The 21,071-nt window shown below is 33.6% G+C and overlaps 1 protein-coding gene across 1 annotated transcript; it reads left to right on the top strand.

Annotated features, from left to right (window-relative positions):
• Positions 2,092-5,973, top strand: LOC109228685. The gene is made up of 3 exons (XM_019393850.1): positions 2,092-2,496; positions 3,231-3,254; positions 5,202-5,973. Exons 1-3 carry the CDS (start codon positions 2,292-2,294, stop codon positions 5,546-5,548), a joined length of 576 nt encoding a protein of 191 aa, XP_019249395.1. The 5' UTR covers positions 2,092-2,291; the 3' UTR covers positions 5,549-5,973.

A 21,071-nucleotide genomic window follows, 5' to 3' on the forward strand; every position in this document is an offset into this window, starting at 1 on the left:
CCCGCTACAAGTTGTAGTAATAGAAGATATTAAATCTTTCCTTTATTTATAGTCTCAATATAATCAATCGCTTTCGCTTATACTTTGGAAACTTAATAAGTTTCTTTGAGACTTACTACAACACAATATCTTATTGGTAATTGATTGTGTTTCTCCAAAATAGTATAATTGGTTCTTGCAGAGTTCTCAATTAATTTTGTAGTATCATATATTCATCAACATCAATATGGTGAATATCTCTTTTAAAGAGAAAGTTATACCATTATGGTTATGGTCAAAATTATATGCAAGTTCTGTTTCTTGCATTATCGCTGTCTTTTAATAATCACGATGCCAAAATATTCTGGCGTACAATAAGTACGTGACCAATGACCATTTATGCCATAATAATGATATTATTTTCTTATTTCCTCTCAAACCTCCTTTTAGAGGTGAGTGTGGTATATTCACTACCACTAGCACGTTCATATTCTTTGAAGAATGAATATGTATTCATAAATCAGATGTTGTCACATTCACATCATGAATGGACCATAATCATCTATATGTGCTTTACAAAATCTCATGTCAAATCGATGACAAATATTTTTCACAGAGTGAAAAATTATTTTGAGAATCCTTCTTGTTCTCATTACCACAAATAATGACGATTACAATTTCGTCTATTGCCACGTCCATATCCATTGATACATTCATAGTAATAATTTTGTCTTCTTTCAGACTTATCACATACTGCTATCACATTCCCTTAAGGGAATGAGAATGGAGCAAATTCAATGGGACGAGTTTTCAATTCTTTGCCCACAATCATACATGAATTTGATCATAGCGAGGCATAGAAATTTTACCACTTCAGGTGGTTATAATTTCTTAAAAACTCCATTAGAGTTATAATCAAACTTTGTTGTCTTTGCTTGTATATAAAATCAAATTATAGAATTTCAAGAATTTAAAAGAGAAAAATAAAGTAAAATACTTACCTTAAATCCAGAATTTAATCATGAAGGAAGTTCATGGAATAATTGACAATCATTATGCTCAATCCCAAAACTTCTACTTAATTGGTTAGAGTCTCGTGCTGATAACGTGTTATAAAACAATAAAAGCAGAAGAACAATATTGCAGAGAAAGAGAGAGAGGGAATTCTTATTAAATTTTGGGATGAGTTACAATGGAATAGAACCCTCTATTTATAGGGAGAGGGTGACTTAGCCACCAAGTAATAAACCCTAGAATCTCTCTAAATATAGACATTCACCATAAATAAAATTCTATTTATAATAAACTATACTTTTTCTAATTTTTAGGGAAAAAAGGAATAGAATAGGCGGATTATTTCTATAAATCTACGTTATCAGTTTTCCTTTCTACTAAGAGTATTTTAATTTGTTTGGCCAAAATCACATAGCTTGGACATTCACTTTAATTGTACCATTTACCGTTATTGCCGCTCAATCCTTTCCTTACAATATTTTCCAACGTGGTGAGTTATTCAATATATATGTATATTTTATTTAATTTTATAGTTAAATTCTGCATAATATAATTCAAATAAGGAAAGATATAACAAATAAAACTTTAGTTGATTTAGAAATCCTAAATATTAGGAAGATAATCAAATTACTATTTTATCCAATATAAAACATAATTTTAAAGGATAAAAAAGGCGAACGACATTTCGCTAAGGGCCTTCGTGATTTTAATATAGTGTATATATATATATATATATCAAATGCAAAGTTAATTAATCTTTGATTAAACTTAAATAATTTCTTTTTTGCGAATATTTCAAACTGTGAGAGGTCGCATAGAACAACAATTCTCATGTAGTTCTAAAATGCATCAAGCGAATTAAGCCAAAAAGAATCTAAATTATAATCCATTGTTTAATTTTAGAAAGAAAAAACAAATAGGAAATTGGCGCAGTTTAATTATCATAATAGACGTTATTAAATATTAATCCTTTCCCACCTTCTCTCTCTAAAAGAAAAAAAAAATTATTCCTGGCCCACAGCTACTCCGTAAAAATTAAAAAATAAAGTAAAAAGAGGTAAAAAAAGCAATTAACTTCACGTTTCACTGAGTGCGTCGGCAGATCTGGGCGAGACTGTGGATTCCCAAACGCGTCACGGCTGTTGAAAAAGCAGAAGAGAGAGAAATAGCTGATCTCCATTCCACACTCTCATTCATCTCCTGCTATTGGTCTCTACTACTAACAATTTACACACTCAAAAAAAAAAAAAAAAAATTAAAAAAATCGCCACTCGTAAGGGAAATACAGAGGAGGACCAATGGCGTTGAATCGATCAGCATGTAGTCCGAAGGTGTTGAAAGCAGTATTGGGTTTAATGGCAATAAGCTTAGCAGCCTATATTTTAGGTCCACCTTTGTATTGGCACTTAATGGAAGGCATAGCTGCTGCTTCTTCTTCAGTTACTACTTGCCCTCCTTGTAATTGTGATTGCAATTCTGAACCCTTCTTTTTCATTCCTCCAGGTACTCACATTTGCCCCTCATCTGCTCTTATATCTACCATTAACTTACAATAATTTCCATTTTATGAATATGGTTATTTTGTTAATCTTCTCACTTACTTAAAGAGACCCATTTTGTGAATCTGGCCATTTTGTTAAAGACCCACTTGTGAATCTGGTCATTTGATTGAAAGATCTCAATAGTTTGTTTTGATCTGCTTTCTAAATGAAGCAGAACTCAATTCATTGCCACTGTCTTGCTTTCTGTATTTTGATAGCTGCATATATGGAATCAAAATCCTGCTAAAATATCTCCACCGATTCAAAATTATAGTTTTGAACTTCTATCTCGGGCCAAATTAGGGAATTTCATATTGGTTCAATAATTATCAGGCCTTTTTATAGTCTTAGCAATATTTCTATGCCTTATTTTCATGATGTGTTAACCTAAATTAAAATATTCCCTAAATTGTTCTGCTTCTTGTTATATGTAGTTTGGGATTTTGGGAGAAAGGGCATTTTGTTATTAACATTTGAATTTTGAATAAACATACTAATTAGTTTTCCTCTTATTACACCTGCTATCTTGATGTTAAGGCTAATACGGTTAACTAGTCATTTACTGTTGGAATTGTCATTTCCTATGATCTGGACACCATATCTTTTTGTGAGGCTTGTTTAGAGTATCTGGTTACACGAGGACACTGGTTTGTCGATAATTGCTTGAATTGACATCTTACTTTGTTTGTCTTGCAGGTTTGAGCAATGCTTCTTTGACAGGTTAGTGTCATGAGAATATGCAGTTATTTGATTTTCGTTGATTAAGATATCATTTATTCTGTAATCTGCTGCAAGATTAGTGTTTTCATCGAGTCATTATTTTCTTCTTCTAGCTTTTATTTGATGGGACTTACCTTTCTTTAACATTGAGATCATCGATACTTTTTCACGATTTTACCATTCTAGGATTTAAGGTGTAGTATTTCAGCTTTGAACCTAAAGGTTATCAAACCGTTCTAGGTTGGTGTTATCAAATGCTTTCTCCCTCTAAAGTTGGTACACTCCGTAAGTACCTTGACGTAACGGGACCTACAGATGATATATTTGAGATGTTTTCTAATCAGATTTATGCTGTATGTCGTTAGTAACCAGTCTTCGACTAATTAAGTAAACCCTTATGGTCTCTTTGCTTGCATCTGTTGAGATGTTAAACGATTCCTCGATTGGAATGTTTTATGTCACACATGAAGATGTTAGCTTTGACCTTAAAAACCTATGTGCTGGTATAACCCTTGGTTTTTTCTTGAGTGACCTGACACTGTTTTTGACCGTTAAAGGATCCGTTGACTGGCACAACTACATTTAACATGAAAAATGGCAGTAGACTGATATAAAATTACAAGAACTCAACAGATCCAAAAATTTAATACAAGTTTTCCTCCTAGAAATTCCATGACCATTCCCATCACTAGCCTGATAACAACTTCAAAGAGTTTTCGGACTTGCCTTCCTTCTTCACTCTCTATCTTTTCTCCTCATTTCTCTGTTCTTTCCCTCAATCTGAAATTTACTTTGGCTACTAAGACAAGAGCACACATAATTTGGGACAGTAAATGAGCCATCTCTTTTTTGTTGAAGTCTAAATGAATAAAACATGAATTGTGATTAATTTAAATTGTGAAATCATTTGAGTAGATTTATAGCGGTTATCTTCTTTATAAATGTGAGATTTTTGTTTAATTTTCTTTAAATGGACAAGAAAGAGAAATAGTCATATGAGTTTATATTCAGATTCATCTCATCTGTGTAACTTTCTTTTTTTGCCTTTTCAAATAGATGATAACTTGTACATTTGAAGAATAGTATCTTAGTCTTAGTTTGCTTTTGGTGCACACATGAAGTTCATGTCTGAAAGAAGCTTGAGTGACATTTGTATAGGACTATTTATTTAATATGGTGGTGTCCGGGCCATGGCTTAACTATTCCACCGGGTACGGGCCATGGCTTGACTATTCCACCGGGTACCTCCTCCTTCCCTTCAGCATAGGTGGCGAGTAACTTATCCACAAGGATTAGGCAAATGGAAAGAAATCACTAGTGCTTTTTGTCTCTGTTGGGACTTGAATTTCGGTCTACAAAGTTTGCACCTATTTCATTGACCACTAGGGCACACTCTTGGGTGCCATTTTTCTAGAGAACCATATTATTATGTAGGTTATATGGTATGCAGCTTGTATATCGGACTTTTGCTCACATAATAAAATTATTTACCTTGTAAAGAAAAACTTAGAGGATATCTTATGACTGGGGACATGAGACTTTCTAGTACTTGGTAGGCGAAATTTTCCATTTTGTAAAAAGGACATTTGAGCATCATTGTTGTAAACACATTTATTTTGTTGCATGTGATAAACAAACATCTCAAATGTGATGGTTGAGTTTGAGGACTTATGCCATGATTTATCCAATTCTGTAATGCGTTGAAATTATGCAAATCTCTTGATGATCTGCAACTCTGCAAGTGATTGACATCTTAATAAGCTGAATATGTTCAAAATATCCTAGAGTAAAAAAATGTGAATTTTCTTCGCTTTAACAGCAAACCTCCTATATTTTTGCTCTTTCATTATAGGAACCATTAACTCTTCTTTCTGAGGATTGAAATCTATATTTTGTAACTTGGAATCTAAAATCTTGGATTTCCGTTCTTATTTCAATGTTTTGCAGATTGTGCTAAGCGTGATCCAGATGTTGGTGAAGACACAGAAAAGAACTTTGCTGACTTGTTGTCTGAGGAACTTAAATTGCGAGAAGCTGAGGCCTTGGAAAATCAGCGGAAGGCTGACATGGCACTTCTTGAAGCAAAAAAGTTGACATCCCAATATATGAAAGAGGCAGACAAGTGCAATTCTGGAATGGAGACATGTGAAGAGGCAAGGGAAAAAGCTGAGGTAGCTTTATTGGCACAGAAGAAACTGACTGCTACGTGGGAGATGAGGGCGCGTCAAAAAGGATGGAAAGAAGGGGCAGCCAAGTCTCACACTCAGTCTCAGGGAAATGTACAGACTATGTAACATCGCCATGGCCTCAAGTAGCATATCTCCACTTGATCTGGTGCCAGGTTCTGGTGGCAACAAAGTTGTCTATAGTTAAGTCTCAGCTCCAAATGGCGTTGTCATACTAATGGATTCCATCTGTTTTGAACCATACACCCAAGTTTAGTGTAGAGGCAACTATATTATTTCTATCTCTATATATCTAGTCATCTGAAACAGATTGCCATTACACTGTAAGGCAAGCCTTTCTATTTATCCTGCTGAGTTAAAATTCCACTGGTAAAATTTTGAGTGTAGATTGTCATCAACTGCCATACAAAATTTTCATCTGTAAGAGTGTCATTTATCATCCTTCTATATCTGCGGAGATGAAGGTAAACCATGAAGTATCACAACTCGTCGTATTTATACATGTTTTTGAGGCTGGTGAAGCAATTCTGACATGCTAGCTGATTTACCTGTTATGCTGAAGGAGACAAAGTTGATATGATTCTTAATTTCTCTCCCTAGGTCACTTGAACCTTGTCCCTATATTCTGGCACCAAGTTTGGAAACAGATTACAACAAAGCTATCAGAAATGTAGATTAACGCTAGTAGAGATTAGAGCATCTGAGCACACGGAGTGGAAACATAGCTCTCAACTCTCAAGTTAGATGAATTACTAATACTTTATAATCATCTAAATTTTGTATCGTGGCAGAGGCTTTATTTATAATCCTTGATTTGTGTCTCACGCGTTATTAGAGGCGGAGCCACAATTTCAAGCTTATGGGTTCGGGATCCTAATCTTTTTAAGTTATTGGGTTTTAAATTAATAATTGTCCATATTTAATGAAAATTTTAAAACAAATACTGTTAGACATAGTTAGTTTGTATATGTGGGGGTTTCCCACATCTTGACTTCAAGTCACTTTTGAGGCCTTAAAAGGCTAAGCCCACTAAGTCATATAGAATGAGTATTTGACATACTTCTAAAAGTATGTGTAATATATATTACTAGTATGACCGGTTAAAAGAAAAAAAAAGTGGAGAGAGATATTGGAAACATATGCATATTACAGACTAAAATTATCGACCGCATTAAAAAGAATTAAACCAAAAATAAAAAGATGAATTTCATTGGATTGTGTGTCTAAACGTTTTGCTAGGTACCACCAATCCCCAATAGCTGTTACTAACATACTTGACCTAATGCTATACCACGTACTTGGCTTTAGAAGGACTAGTCCACATGAAAATTCAGAAATGTTGTCTCAAATGCATTCATAAAGGACATCACATTTGGTTCAAGTCTTATTTCACCAAATGAAGCTTAATCAAGGCGCACCAACTCTGTTCTTATCGAATTTGAGGAATATCTTTGCTCTTCTCTCATCTAGAGAAAGGAACTCACATGCGCCGATCACTAATCGTCATCGAATCCCGAAAAATTCTTTTATCATGCCAAATACCTCGACCAAACAAATGCGTTGGCTGCTTTCTATCAATGCAACTGCAATCCTCCCGATGCTTGCAGCAATGACACTCATCATATCGACCAAAGTATCCTTATTGCACCTCCTCTTTGAGGGTTGCTTTGAGCGCGACGATGAAGAAGGCATTGCTCTTATTTCCTGAGATAAACCTTGTGTACTGCCATAGATCACATTTGTTAAGATTTATAATCTTTTGCAAATTTAATATTTGACATTCTTGCATATAATATAGATCTTTTACGTCATCGCTTCATAATGAAATACATGGTTTTAATTTACAATTTAGAACTGTGTAAACTCAAATAAGTCTAATGTCACTAAAAAAAAATCCAACAGAGATATTTCTAACATCATTAGAATGTTCACAAATAATATGCAAGAGCTGTGAATAGTTAAAGAAAATTAAGGACTTCATCAACATTTTTGGGAATATTATTTCTGGTCAATTCGGAAAAAAAAACAAATAGGGTAGAAAGAAGGAAAAACTAATTCAAGCAAAACAAAAGAATATGGGACAACTGTATTGGAACAAAGAGACTGCATATCGTACATATTTTTCTCTTCATCATTAGAATGTACACAAATAATATACTACAACTTTGAATAGTTAAAAAAAACTTAAGGACTTAATCAATATATATGACAGAATAAAACAGGGAGAAAGACAAATCAATTTAGAAGAAGAAAAATCTAATTTACGGCAAAGAAAAGAACATAGTACAACTGTCTTGTTACAAAGGGATTGCATAACATACACAGTTGTCTCTTTCATACGTCGCTTTTAGTGTTCGTAAATTATATAATTTTATATTAAAAATCTGTAAATAGTGATGATAACAGTTCATACCTTTGTTATCTGAGGAATATTTAGGTCGTTTCTGGTTCCGTATGCATATTTTATTTTTTCACAAAAATTAACAGCCATTGAGATTGGCAGTTGGTCGGGACTTTTGGTGAGAGACTGAATTTGGTGTGAGAAGTTGTAGAGTCTTTTGCAGAAGAGAGAGTAGTTGATGATATATTGCGCCTATTTTGTATTATATATTGGAATTTTATATTTTAAGTCCTTTTTATTGTAGTTTTTTATTTTAATATAAGTCTTGCAGATAATTTTTACTAATATTAAGATCAGATTAGTTACAAATTAGGTTAGTTTGACCACGTTTTAACTCTTTATTAACATGGTGCAACCTCTGCCACATGTTGGCATATATTTAGGCCTTTTTATACGGTAATTTGTCTCGCTCTTTTTTACTTTTTAATATTTTTTAAAAAATAATTATTACTATTACTGAAAAAGAAATGCAGATTATTTTCTCTTTGATTTCTCAAAAGCAACATGTCAAAAACACAGAGGAAGATAAATACAACAAACAAACAAAAGAAAAATATTCCTGCGAAAAAGCTTTCTTTTCCAAAAAATTTATTAGTTCAGTTTGATTCATTGATTTATTTAAATATGAAGATGAAGAATATTGGGTCATAATTTCATTTTATGAACAAAGTTTAGAACTTTCTAGCTAACACTTGGGGTTTTGGACTTTTTATTTTGATTAAGATTTTTGGTATCAACTTTCAAATTAACTACCTGCTATTTCTTCTAGCTTGTGCCTATATTGTGTCTCCAGTTTCTTCTCCTGTTTGAATTGGGGTTGGTTTAACTTCTTCTTTTCTCTCTTTTGTTTTCAAGGATTAAGCTAAAGTTCAAATCTTGGAACATAATTGTCATAAAGTTGTGATCTTTGGCACTTTCTTGGAAAAATTGCATTACCTTTTTGGTAGTTTGTGTGTTTCTAATACTGAAAAAAGATAGAGGAAATATATTTTTTGGTTTAACTTTTTTGAATGTGGTTGATAAATTTAGTCTGCAAGATACATTAGTTTCAATAATTTCTCTCCTTTCTTTATTTTTTTGAAATGATACGCCCATCGCCGGGGAAGATGCATGAAGTAGGCTGCTTTTTTTGTTTTGACAAGTTAGACTTTAGTAGTGGAAAGATTATACCATGACTAATTACAGATAATAGAATTCAAGCAAAGCGCTCTACGCTTATGTAGTTTGAGCTTAAACATATGAAATTTACTACATACTGATATATCTATACTACATTCTATCCTCCTCAATTATTTGTGGTGCTTTATTTATCGTTGTGCTTGCACAGTTTTTCTCCTTTTCTCCTATTAAGTTTAGATTCTTTTTCTTGGTTTGAATGTAAATTTGCATATAAATTTACCCTTCAATCATAGACGTGATGAAACAACTCAATTGCCATCATAAGATCAATTTTCATCATAAGATTTGTTTCAACATAAGATCATTAGGGGGTCTTTCGACATACAATCGGGTTAAACTGTGCCAACTTTAACAATGATTACAGGCATAAGTATCTAGATGAATTATAATTTCAAATATACGTCACTGTTTAGTGCATTGTTAAGTCTATAAACCCAAGCTCAACGTTTCAATGTCATCACATCTTTGCCAAGCTCAGTGTATGGGTCAGAATCCGACCCCACGATAATTAACAAGGCTAATCCCGTTTTAAGTTAATTTATGATTAATTAGTGGCACGACCACTCAGAATTGACGACGTTCAACCCACCTCTGGCTCGGTCAACAAGGCCCTGGCCTATCCGCCACTACAGAGGCGAGATCTCAACGTGGTCACGGCCACTTATTGCCAGCTCACGAAGCCCACAGCTATAAATACCAAGAGAGGGGACCCTAGAAAAGGGGGGCTGCTTCTTCACTACTATAGACAGGAGAGAGAAGGGAAAAATATACCCATCTTAGGAGAAGAGAAAACACCATTGTAAAGCTCTGAACCTCTTCATGGAGAGGCAGACCAAACAAATATTATCAATAAAGGCTTTTAATGTTTCTCCCCCTAATTCTGAGTACTTATTTTCGTTTCTTTCATTTGGTCCAATGGATTATTACGATTTGCTATGATTTTTCCGTGATTATTTGTATTGTTTTGCACTCATAAGATATGTGATAACTTTTGAGCAAACAATTTGGCGCCGTCTGTGGGGATTTCATAGCAAAATCGCGTAGTTCTTCCATGGACCAAAAGGAAAGAAACGCCGGAAAAGGAAGAACAACGCAGCTTAAACAAGCCAAAGCGGNATATATATATATATATATATATATATATATATATATATATATATATATATATATATACTATTCTTAGTGGAACTTTATCCAAGCATGCTGTTTTCCAACTTGGAAAGGTCCCACTATTGTAGGCAAGGTCTCTGTCAATCCAGTTTCTGCCAAATGGCCTTATTCCACTCTTTGTTTTCCACTCTTTTACAATGTTGATGTAGATATCGAAATTTTAACGGATTAAGCCAAATTTTAAATTAAAGATGCTACAGGACTCTTGAAATTCTAGAAGTCTATTAGGGTTTCTTGGAAGTTACTCTACCCTAAACCCTAACTCACATCTATATAAAGGGATACATATTCCCTTGAAGAGGTGTCTCAAAATCCCATAAACTCTTGGGATATTCACAAAGAGATCGAAATATGTCCGGATACTTTTTAACAATCAAATAGTTCAAGAAGCTGGAGATCAAATACATCCCCAGAAGGTCTGCATCATCCTATATTCGAGAAATACGGAGATAATCAGGAGAGAAGAATCAAGGGAGAAGCAAAATTGTACTCACAATTGATTAGAAAAATATTTTTCTCTTATTTTGTGATTGCAATTTATTTTTCATATGTTGAAAATTAGTTGCAAACAAATTGGCACGCCCAGTGGGACCAGATCTCCCCTTCATCTCTCCCTCATGTAAATCGAAAACTCCAAGTTTCAAAACCATTTGTTGTAATAGTAGAGTACTTCAAGTCTCGTCTTCAAATTTACGGAGAAGTTAGTATCAAGGTTTTTAACAAAATTGTGATGTGCTTGTCATTTTTGTCTAAATATCCATGTGTAGTTACCTCTAGAGAAAGAGACGTATAGTAATGTGTTTTTTTATGGAAAAAGGATGTGATTTGGTTGTTTTGTCTTCAGAGTCGCATGTCCACTTTCCTTGAGAAAGGGGGAACTCTAGCGGTCACAATCCTCAAATCTTAGCCAGCCGTTTTCAATGCCCCATCTGGAAGATGCTTCTTTTGCTTCTTAAAAATAGAAACAATTTATAGGTAAAACTTGATTAGGACCTTATTCTCAATGTTCAGTAAAAAATTTCAGAACACTTAAGGGGTCTTTTGGTAGGGTGCATAAGAGTAGTGCTGAATAAGGTGTATTAATAATGTAGAAATTAGTAATGCAACGGTTAGTAATGCAATGCAAAGATTATTTCTTATCCATTGCTTGGTGTGGTGTATTAAAAATTAAAATGCATTGCATAATTTTAAGGAAAATTTGTTGTTTACAAAAAAGCCCTCCATACTCTTTAGCTTTAAGGGACTTCAAGGATAATTTTATCTTTAACCATGTTAATCATGCATTAATACCCTTGGTATTGTTAATACCATGGTTTGCTATGCATTAGCTATACATAGGATAATACCAAATAAGGGGTATAACTAATGCTTGTATTAGTAATATATAGGTTGAAAAAATGTACCAAACAAGGTATTTCTAATACACAAAGCTAATGCATACATTATTTTCTCTAATGCACTCTACCAAAACTTAAAAGTCTCCGGAAAAACAATGTGTTAGGAATTTTCTGGATACACAAGTGGGTGTACAGATAATCTTAGTGTTGCAATGTTAGTTATTTTTGTGTTGGAGAATGCTACACTGATCCCTCACGGATTGTTTAAGAGTTTCCAAATAGGTTTATACTGAGTTTGCTTACTCCATCATGGCGTAAGATTTTAAGTTAACTACTTAGGGCTCGTTTGATATGAGGGATAAGGGATAATTAATTGTTTATCCCTCGTACCAAACGAGCCCTTAAAGTATATTTCTCTTGCTCTTTCTAGCTTAATTGATGATATAGTTGTAGATAATAAATTTGCGTCGAGAAAATAAAATCAAGACCGAAAAATATCGCAACAATCGTAGTATTTGATTTCGAATATTTGAGCGTTACAATCTCTATGAATCCTCTGATTCTTCTTTTCAATAGTAAATAAATTCAAGGGCCTTGGAGCTTGATCTTGAATCTATATTTGTTTCCACGAATGATGATCTTGTTCTTGAGCTTGAGCTTGATTGCTTGAACTTGACCTTGATTTGTTCTTCGTTCTTGAACTTGAACTTGATTTCTTCTTCGTTCTTGAACTTGAACTTGATTTCTTCTTCGTTCTTGAGCTTGAATTTGATTTCTTGAAATTGAAGCTTGAAACTTGTGGAGGAATTTGCAGCGTTTGATCCACGAGCTCTTTCTTGCTTCTTGTTATAACTTCTGGTGTAGACACCTATTTATAGTTGTGGAAAGGAAGAGTTGTGATAAGAACAAACTCTTTCCGACCAATCATATTGAAGTGTGACATGGCCGCATTTGATTTGCCAGAACATGTCACTTGCACACGTGACGCAATTTCATTGGCCTTTTAGTGTGACTTGGCATGCCTTCTTATTTTTATCACGTGGCATGGTCCTATTGGCTCTTTCGTTTGACTTGGCGCGCCACGTCATTTGACATGTGGCACCAAACTGGGCCTCTAGGAAGATGACATCTTGGGCCTAATGAATTGGGCTCATCACTTTAGTCCAATTAAACGGGCTAGCCCAATGGATCATGACTTATTTATTTAATCCATATATATTGGACTTATATAATTAATTCAATTATATTAGCCCATATATTTATTTGGACTAATATATCTTGAATTTAAAATATAATCCAAATTATTTTATGAATTTAAAATTTATATGCCTGCAATAGTTAAAGGAGGTGTATTTGCCTAAATTTTGGGGGGGGGGGGGGGGGGGGTAGGAAGGGGGAGTAGAATTGCATCGTGCATATATTCTACTCCTTAAATTGATGTTAACAAAACAAAAGGATATTGAAGAAAGTTCCCCTGAATAAGTGATAAGTGGACTGATCACTGAAGTTGGAGAAACACTAGTTTGGGAAGCTTTGGTAGGTGGATACCATACTTAAAATATTTGCCTGCCACTCACTAATATTGTAGAGAACATTTTGTGATTCATGAGAGTTATTCACAGATAAGACAAGCCACTGATATCTGTACTGCCGAAGTTGGAAGGGTCTCACCCACCGACTCTATCTAATTTCAGAATTGTCTGGGCACTTTGGAGTATGGACCACCTTTTGCTTTCTTATTGAATAAACCAATAACTTTTCATATGCTGTTCTACCTAAGGCTTGCTAGGGAAAGTTACGATCGAATAATTGAGGTTCGTATAGTGGGAAGGTCTTTTATTATCACATGAAAAATTACTAGAGCTGCCTTTACTTTAGGCGTTCCACCCCGCGCACGAAATTCCACCCTCCTTTGTCTCAATAAATTAATCAATCCATCAAACAAGTCAGTTGTTCACTACTTGTGGATCGTATGATTTCTTGGACTGGGAACTCACCACTTCCCATTGAAGTAGTCGAACAGCTCATGTTGTATAATGGTATCACAAATATACTAGGCTATAATAGCGTGGCATTTTGTAGTGTGTGGGTCCTTTGTGAGAAAATGGTGTCATGAATGCACGTTTAATTTTTTTTTTTCGATGATGGTTGAACCCATGAATAACGTAAAAACTGAAAATCTACTGTTCTCTTAACTAGTGTATGTATCCGCGCGTTGCGTGGGGAATATTAAATATAATTTTTCATAAGAAATATTACTTGAGAAATACGGTAGACCTAAAGGAGCATGTAAATACTATTATTTTATGAACATATAAATACACTGAATATTCATACATTCAAGTCATAAGAAAACACATGTATCCGTTAAGAAACAGCTAGTGAGGAAAGCATTTATAAAAAAAATTGCAATCTTAGATGATTGACCATATTATGATTCTCGGATAGAATAGATCAAGCCATGAAACAAATGTTAGCTATAGAAGATATAGATTATATATTGGGATTTGAATTTAAAAATAAAAACATTTCCTCGAATGAATTAGAATTTTTAAGTTTTGTTATGCATAATATTGATTAGAAGAAGAAGTCTAATCCAATTTGCTAGAAGTAGTTATTATTTGAAATTGAAGCGAAACACTTTCCCATCTATTGCAATCAATTTATCATTTTATTTAAATTCAAAATTTTCTTTTGTTATTCAAATTCAAATTTACATCATAATTTTTTTACTTTGTCATAAGGTTTAAAAGGATTCCATAATTTATTTACCCATATATTCAAATTGAAATTTACATCACTTATTCTTTTGATTTCATATCTGTTTTTCCATAATAAATATATATATATTATCATTCATTACCCTTGCTTTACTATATTTACCCATATTTGTTTTTGTCACGACCCAATTCCCATACCCGGTCGTGATGGCGCCTCTCGTGAAGACAAGGCCAGCCAACTAACCCAAATTCTTTCACTAACAATTATTAAACATAAATGAATAGAAGATACAACTTAATGGCATTAGAAATTGTTAATTACTACCCGACCGGGGTGTCACAAGTCACGAGCATCTAAGAAAACCTTAACACAATTACAGGCCAATAAATATATACAAGTAAAATTTCTGGAAAACAAAAGACAACATCCGGTGCCGCGAACGCTGGCGGTCACCTTGCTCAGCTACAATAACAATACCTTCAATCCGCTAATAACCCGCTACCGGGTGAACGATACCTGCAACTGCACGCGAGGTGCAGGGAGTAAAGTGAGTACTTCCAACTCAGTGAGTAATAAACATATATAATGTCTGAAAGTAAGAAATTCTGAAATATTAAAATATAAAGCTATAATCAGCGATTCAGCACATAAAACGGTGGAACAACAACAATACCAGGACAAGTAAGACAGGTATAAATGCATGAATGCAATGCAATGCACATGACCGCTGCGGCGCTCAGCCCGATCCATTTGGGTACCCGCGCTCACTGTGGGGGTTTAGACTCCGGAGGGGGTCCTACAGCCCAAGCGCAATATCATCGTAGCATTCGCTGCGGCGTGCAGCCCGATCCACACTCAGTCCAGATATATATATGCATGCAAGCCACTCAGGCACAGTCAAATTGTTCATTTTTAGTTTCAATTATTAGGAATTATAGAGCTAAGTGCTTAAACCTTTATTTATTTACTAAACATTTCGAGGCAGTGTCTAACTCAGGACTGATATCATGAAATATGCTAAGTATCATGGAAGCAGTGATAAGGATCCCTGAAGGATGCAAATGATAGGCCCAAAGCCCCAAATATATTCATAAAATCCAAGTAGGATGATCACCAAACAATTTCTAGTCAAGAACACAGTACGAACATCAATCGTAACGGACTAGGTCACAATCCCCAGTCACAATCGACCCCGCACTCGTCATAGAGTACGTGTCTCGCCTCAATATAGCGTCACAATGTGATATACCGGGGTTTCAAACCCTCAGGTCATCATCTACATCTATTACTCACCTCAAGCCGGCCACAAGTCTAGCTCGCTATGCCTTTGCCTTTCAAATCAACCTCTTCGCACGCCAAATCAGATTAAAACCACAACGAATACATTACAATAGGCTAAAGAAACATAACCCAATCGAAAAGACTCGAAAAACACCAAAATTCACTAAGTTGGCAAAACCCGAGCCCCGGGCCTACTTCTCGAAAAATTACGAAATTTACATCACTGGATTCCTCGTCTCGCCACGAGTCTACACATACCAATTTTACCAAANTCCATAATAAATATATATATATTATCATTGATTACCCTTGCTTTACTATATTTACCCATATTTGTTTTTCTCTTTTTCTTTTCTTTCTTTCTTTTGTTATAATAAAATTCAATTTTTACCAAAAATAATATATTTGTAGGAGAGAAAATAAAGTATTTTATTCTATTATTTTGTAGTCACTCTGTTACTCCGATTCTTAGTTCATCAATATCACTTGTAACAATTAATACAACATCTTCATTGCAAAAGTCCTTCATGTGTATCGAAAAACTCGGTGCACTAAATTACAAAATGCCCCTAAGATATCATTCGAAGAAACATACTCTGTCCTTAAATTGTTGGAGCAGTAAAATTGAAAATGCCAAAAGAAAGATCAATGTACATGAAATGTCCCTTAGATGAGCAAGTTAATCTACAAAGAAAACTTATAGTTTTCAAGTTCCTTCCCTCCTGTGGAAAACAAACGCCATCATTCCGTAGAAAATTTAGAAGAAATTCTTTAAGAACCTATATAACATAATCCTTAGAAAACTTAAATATGGAAAAAAATGATACATTTACCACAACTTCTCAATGATCATCTAGAATATTAAGTTGAAACTTTACCTTTTAAAGGCATAACTGCAAATATTATAGAATTCATTTTGCCTTTAAAAATATTTTATGTGTATAAAATTGGAATAGTTTTATCTAGTATTTTACTCTACATAAAGAAACAAAGAAGAAGAAATAGAGGAAAACACAAAAGAAGAATATGAAAAGAGAAGGAAAAATTACCAAAAAAAAAAAAGAGAGAAAAAATATGAAGACTTTAATAGTAGCACATAATTTACCATTCCATATTTGGATACTCGTTACTTTCTCATAATCACGACCAAACAAAAAGAAGAAGATAAGTAAGGAAAAAAAAGGGACTTGAGAAATGAAAATCATTAGAAATTTGCTAAATTAGTGAATATTCTTACTGGCACAAATCAATGATATCCAACCTTAATTTACTTGTCTTTTTGCTCCAAGTTCTCTTCTAACCACGATATGTTATCCAAACACAAATGTAGCACATTCAAATGTTGGATTAAGCAACCTATCACTAACCAAGTTGCAATACAAATTTTTCTGTGGCTTCACTTTATAGTCTCCATGTAGCTTAGAACGGAACGTGTAATATTTACACCTTCCAAAGCAACCGTTACAATTACTATGAAGATAATAAAATCACAAATTAAAAGCAATAGGGAATAAGAAATTTATGTGAAAGAAAAATTATGATGCAAACGAGAAAAATCAACATAACTATAGAAGCCCCAAGATGAAAAAGTTGGAAAAGAAAACTTCTAGCTTCAGAGCGTCTTCACCAGTAACTTTCTTCTCCTTTGTTGATTTTTTTCTCTGCCTTGAGTGCCATTGTAATTGAAACCTGGGGCATTTGGAATTGAATACTTGTGTATTTAATTGAAACAGCAAGTGAAGACATGAAGGATTTGGCTTGAAACGGTACTTAAAGAATATTGTGACCGTTGTCGTGTCTATCTCCTTATTATGAGGAGTTGTAACTGCAATAGAACGTGAACTTTTGAGATTATTCTTTTTCTTATGGAAGTCAATGTTAATGCGCAACTCTTTTGTGTGAAGTTCAAATTAATTGTAAGCATGAGAAGTTGTCTCGTATCAGGAAACTAACAGTTAGAGACTAGAGTATTCCGGCCTTATTAGGTTCTTTCCCTTGGTTTTTTATTTTTTTAAAATGATATTTAGGTTATTTAGTTTAAAAAAATATTTAGGTTATTTAGAAAGGTATTGTGGTAATTGAACTTTTAATTTTTGAGGTTTCACCTTTGTAATAATATAAATATAGATGTAGATATAAATATAGATATCTATATCTAACTTTTAACTTTTAAATTTTGAGGTTTCAACTTTTATAATAATATAGATAGATAAAGTCAGCCCTAATAATATTTTTGAAGTGAGGCGTAGTTATTATCGTTAAATCATTCTCAATTATGAATATTAGTAATATTAATGGGTAAATCATTTAACTCACAAATTCAGAATCTACACATTTTGTGTGCAAAAACATATATGAGTATGTAATTCATCAAGGCAAATATTTTTGGCTCGTGGCATCATCTACCGTCTCAGACAACACTGTTCCAATCAAGAAAAGGCCCCTGAGGATAAAAAAATTGCAAATTCTCCTAACTTGGTTATATGATGATACTATATAGGAAATGTTGACCAAATGACTTTTTAATTTAAATTTAGGATAATTAAGTTAAAAAAACTGACAAAAAACGTAAGATTCAATCTTGATGCTACTTGAATAAGGAAGGTTTAAATTTTTGAACTTGTTTTCTATTTTAAATTATTTTTTGAATCTCCAAATTTGTAGGAAGTTTGTCCTGAAATTTGACATTTGTAGAATTTTGGTTTTGACACTTGTCATTCTATCCTTGTATTGCCTCTCCTATTATATATAGATAGATTGAGAGAGATCATATGAGAGAGAGAGATGGTACAAAATTTAACAGTTTTCAACTGTTCTTTTGTAATTTGTAAAAACTTGGGATATAGTGGCGTAGGTAGAATTTTTCGTAACTGGTGTCATAATTTTACAACGTGAACAATAAACAGATCTCTATGATATCTTATTTAAGAAAAAAAAAACTCGAATCATATTAATAAAACACAACTCAATTATACTACAACTCTTCTTGATAAATTTTTATTTTTTTGAAATATATTCAAAATACTCACTAAAAATATACTAAATGTACTTTCATTTCAATTAAAGGCAGCAAACAATCACTCAAAAACTTATAGTTAATCTGCGAATGTTCTTAATCAGCATTTTCGTCAAGAAGAAAATGAAAGGAAAAAAAAAATTAGCAGAACAACTAATGGAAGCAACAACATCTTCAAATACTTTATTGTCGTTGGAGCAGATGTATTCGGCTCTTGACACATTAGTTTAGCTTTTTCTTGAAACTTAGAAATCAACTAGGGACGGATCTATATAGAGGAAAGGGGTTGGTACGCCATCCAGTCGCTGGGGTAGAACTTCATGTATGTACTGGTATTGCATGTAAAAAAACATTACAAAAGCTAAATAAATAAGAATTGGAACCCCAAGTCACAAAATGACTGTAGGTGCCATGGTCAAATTACCCAACGCCAGGCTCAAGGCCCATGATCGATGCTGCTTTACTCATATACTAGTATTAGGACCCGCACGATGCGCGGTTTATTTTAACGACTTATCATAGCAAGGAATACTCTGAAATATGTAGAAAGCAACAAACTTGATTAAAGGACAAAAGTCACGGCATCCAACATATTGGTTTGCAATCCAGTCTAGAACATAAAATTTACATCATCCACGTCTGTTTAGAATACTAAAAACATGAAGCAAATGAATTGCTTTAGTAGAAATCAGCAATCTCAATTAAAGCCACAGTATAGAAACATATAGTTACAGTCTGCATGAATTTGTGGCGATTTTTCGGCTCGATTTGAACACCCCTAACTATAGAGCAAATTTTGTTCACTACCGGCGCTAATTTCTCCATCTTCTTTTCCTCACTTAAACTGGAAACCAATTCAGCTTTTAATCATCTTGATAAATCTCTGTGTTCTATTTTTCTAATTGGGTACATATGAACTTGGCTTCCTATAAATTTTTGGTGTATATCTTCATCACATACGAAAGGACATTGGCATTGGAATTATCATAGGGAAGTCTGCTACTGAAGAATGAAATGGTATATTGGAAATATTGCTGCAGACTTGTTCCGAGGCAGCTTATGATTTTTCGCCATTTATAATAGATCTGGAACATTTATGCAATCCTTTTTTTTCTTTGGCTTATTATTCTTATTCATTTGCTCTGAAAGTCTGGTAAAGGATGCTGAATTTAAAAGGTAGCTATCTCAGAGTAAAAATTCACATGGTCTCCAATACATCCAGATGACTGAAGGATGGTGCCTAAACTTTTTACCTTTTTCCCATGTTCCTAAACTGAGCTGCTGTTGCTTAAAGGATGGAGTATTGATTCTTATTTTTTCATTTTATTGAATGCTATGTCTCATACAAAAAAATTGTATCAGAAGTATGGAGTCTCACAAACATAAGTAGGTACGAAAATCTCAACTACACAAACTCTTACACAACACTTGATTTATTCACTTAACTCACATATAACATTCACAAATTCACATTTCTTTACTGCTTCTCTGAAGCTAATATGTATGTATGTACACACATATATAAGAGAGAGAGAGAGAGAGAGAGAGAGAGAGAGGGGGAGAGAGAGAGAGTAGTTATCGTAGACTCAACGAGAGTGAACTAAGTAACTACGTTAGTTTACCTTACCGTAGTATTACTTACGTTAGTTACGTTTTACTTTTTACTTTCTTTTCGTTNGTATCGCATAACGACCAGATGATGACATTGCTAATCTCAACATGTTTGAAAGAGACTTGGCAAATAATACTGAACATGATCCAATAGCACCTTTATTGTATGTGATCAATTTCTTATTTACCTCATTCTTTTGAAGGATGGAGAAATAAAAATTGTGTCATTACTATAACCTTATTACAGGAATTAAAAAATAATCTCCTTGTCAGTTGCTGAAACTATAGTACAACAGACCTCTTCATTGAACAAATTTAAAATTCATCAAAGGCAGTCACCGTATTTAACTGCTTCAAAGTACACTCAAGAGGTTTGTTATTTGACTTAAATTAAGAGGAAAAAGAAAAATAGAAAGGGGAAACAATGAATAATTTCAAAGAATACGTTATAAAACAAAAACTCTCCTGCCATAGTAATAAACTTGGCAACTCAGATTAGGACATTCATTTTGGAAGATACAATTGATTATTTTGTATGCTTCAGAGTTGCAGAAAAGTGAAACAATCATCAGGTTTATTGCATGCATGCTGAAAATAACATGAAGGTGGTAGTTTGATGGATCATGAACTTACAGGTTATTCAACTCAAACATGTCAATAATATGACCATACATTTCAAGGGAGAGTACTGGTAAGAGTCAAGGATTCCATATTGAACCACATAAGTATCGAGAACAACACTACAGAAAGAACTATTTAACATTTCAGAAGCTTGTACCTGAAAGACACGTTTAGAATAAGAAATTGAAACTTTAGTTTTATTTAATATTTAATAGTAAAATTGGTCCTTATTTTTGTAACTTGCAACTTTAGTTCTATTTCACAGTAAATAGTGAAGCTTATCAAACCTATGAG

This window comes from Nicotiana attenuata, chromosome 7, assembly GCF_001879085.1.
Source record: "Nicotiana attenuata strain UT chromosome 7, NIATTr2, whole genome shotgun sequence".
NCBI classification, from domain to species: domain Eukaryota; kingdom Viridiplantae; phylum Streptophyta; class Magnoliopsida; order Solanales; family Solanaceae; genus Nicotiana; species Nicotiana attenuata.

Bases quoted from the DNA above. Each gene is read 5' to 3' on its own strand.
- LOC109228685 (XM_019393850.1), top strand. From the start codon at position 2,292: ATGGCGTTGAATCGATCAGCATGTAGTCCGAAGGTGTTGAAAGCAGTA. The intron at 2,497-3,230 runs GTACTCACATTT...TTTGTCTTGCAG, and splicing joins CTTCTTTTTCATTCCTCCAG to GTTTGAGCAATGCTTCTTTG. The intron at 3,255-5,201 runs GTTAGTGTCATG...AATGTTTTGCAG, and splicing joins GAGCAATGCTTCTTTGACAG to ATTGTGCTAAGCGTGATCCA.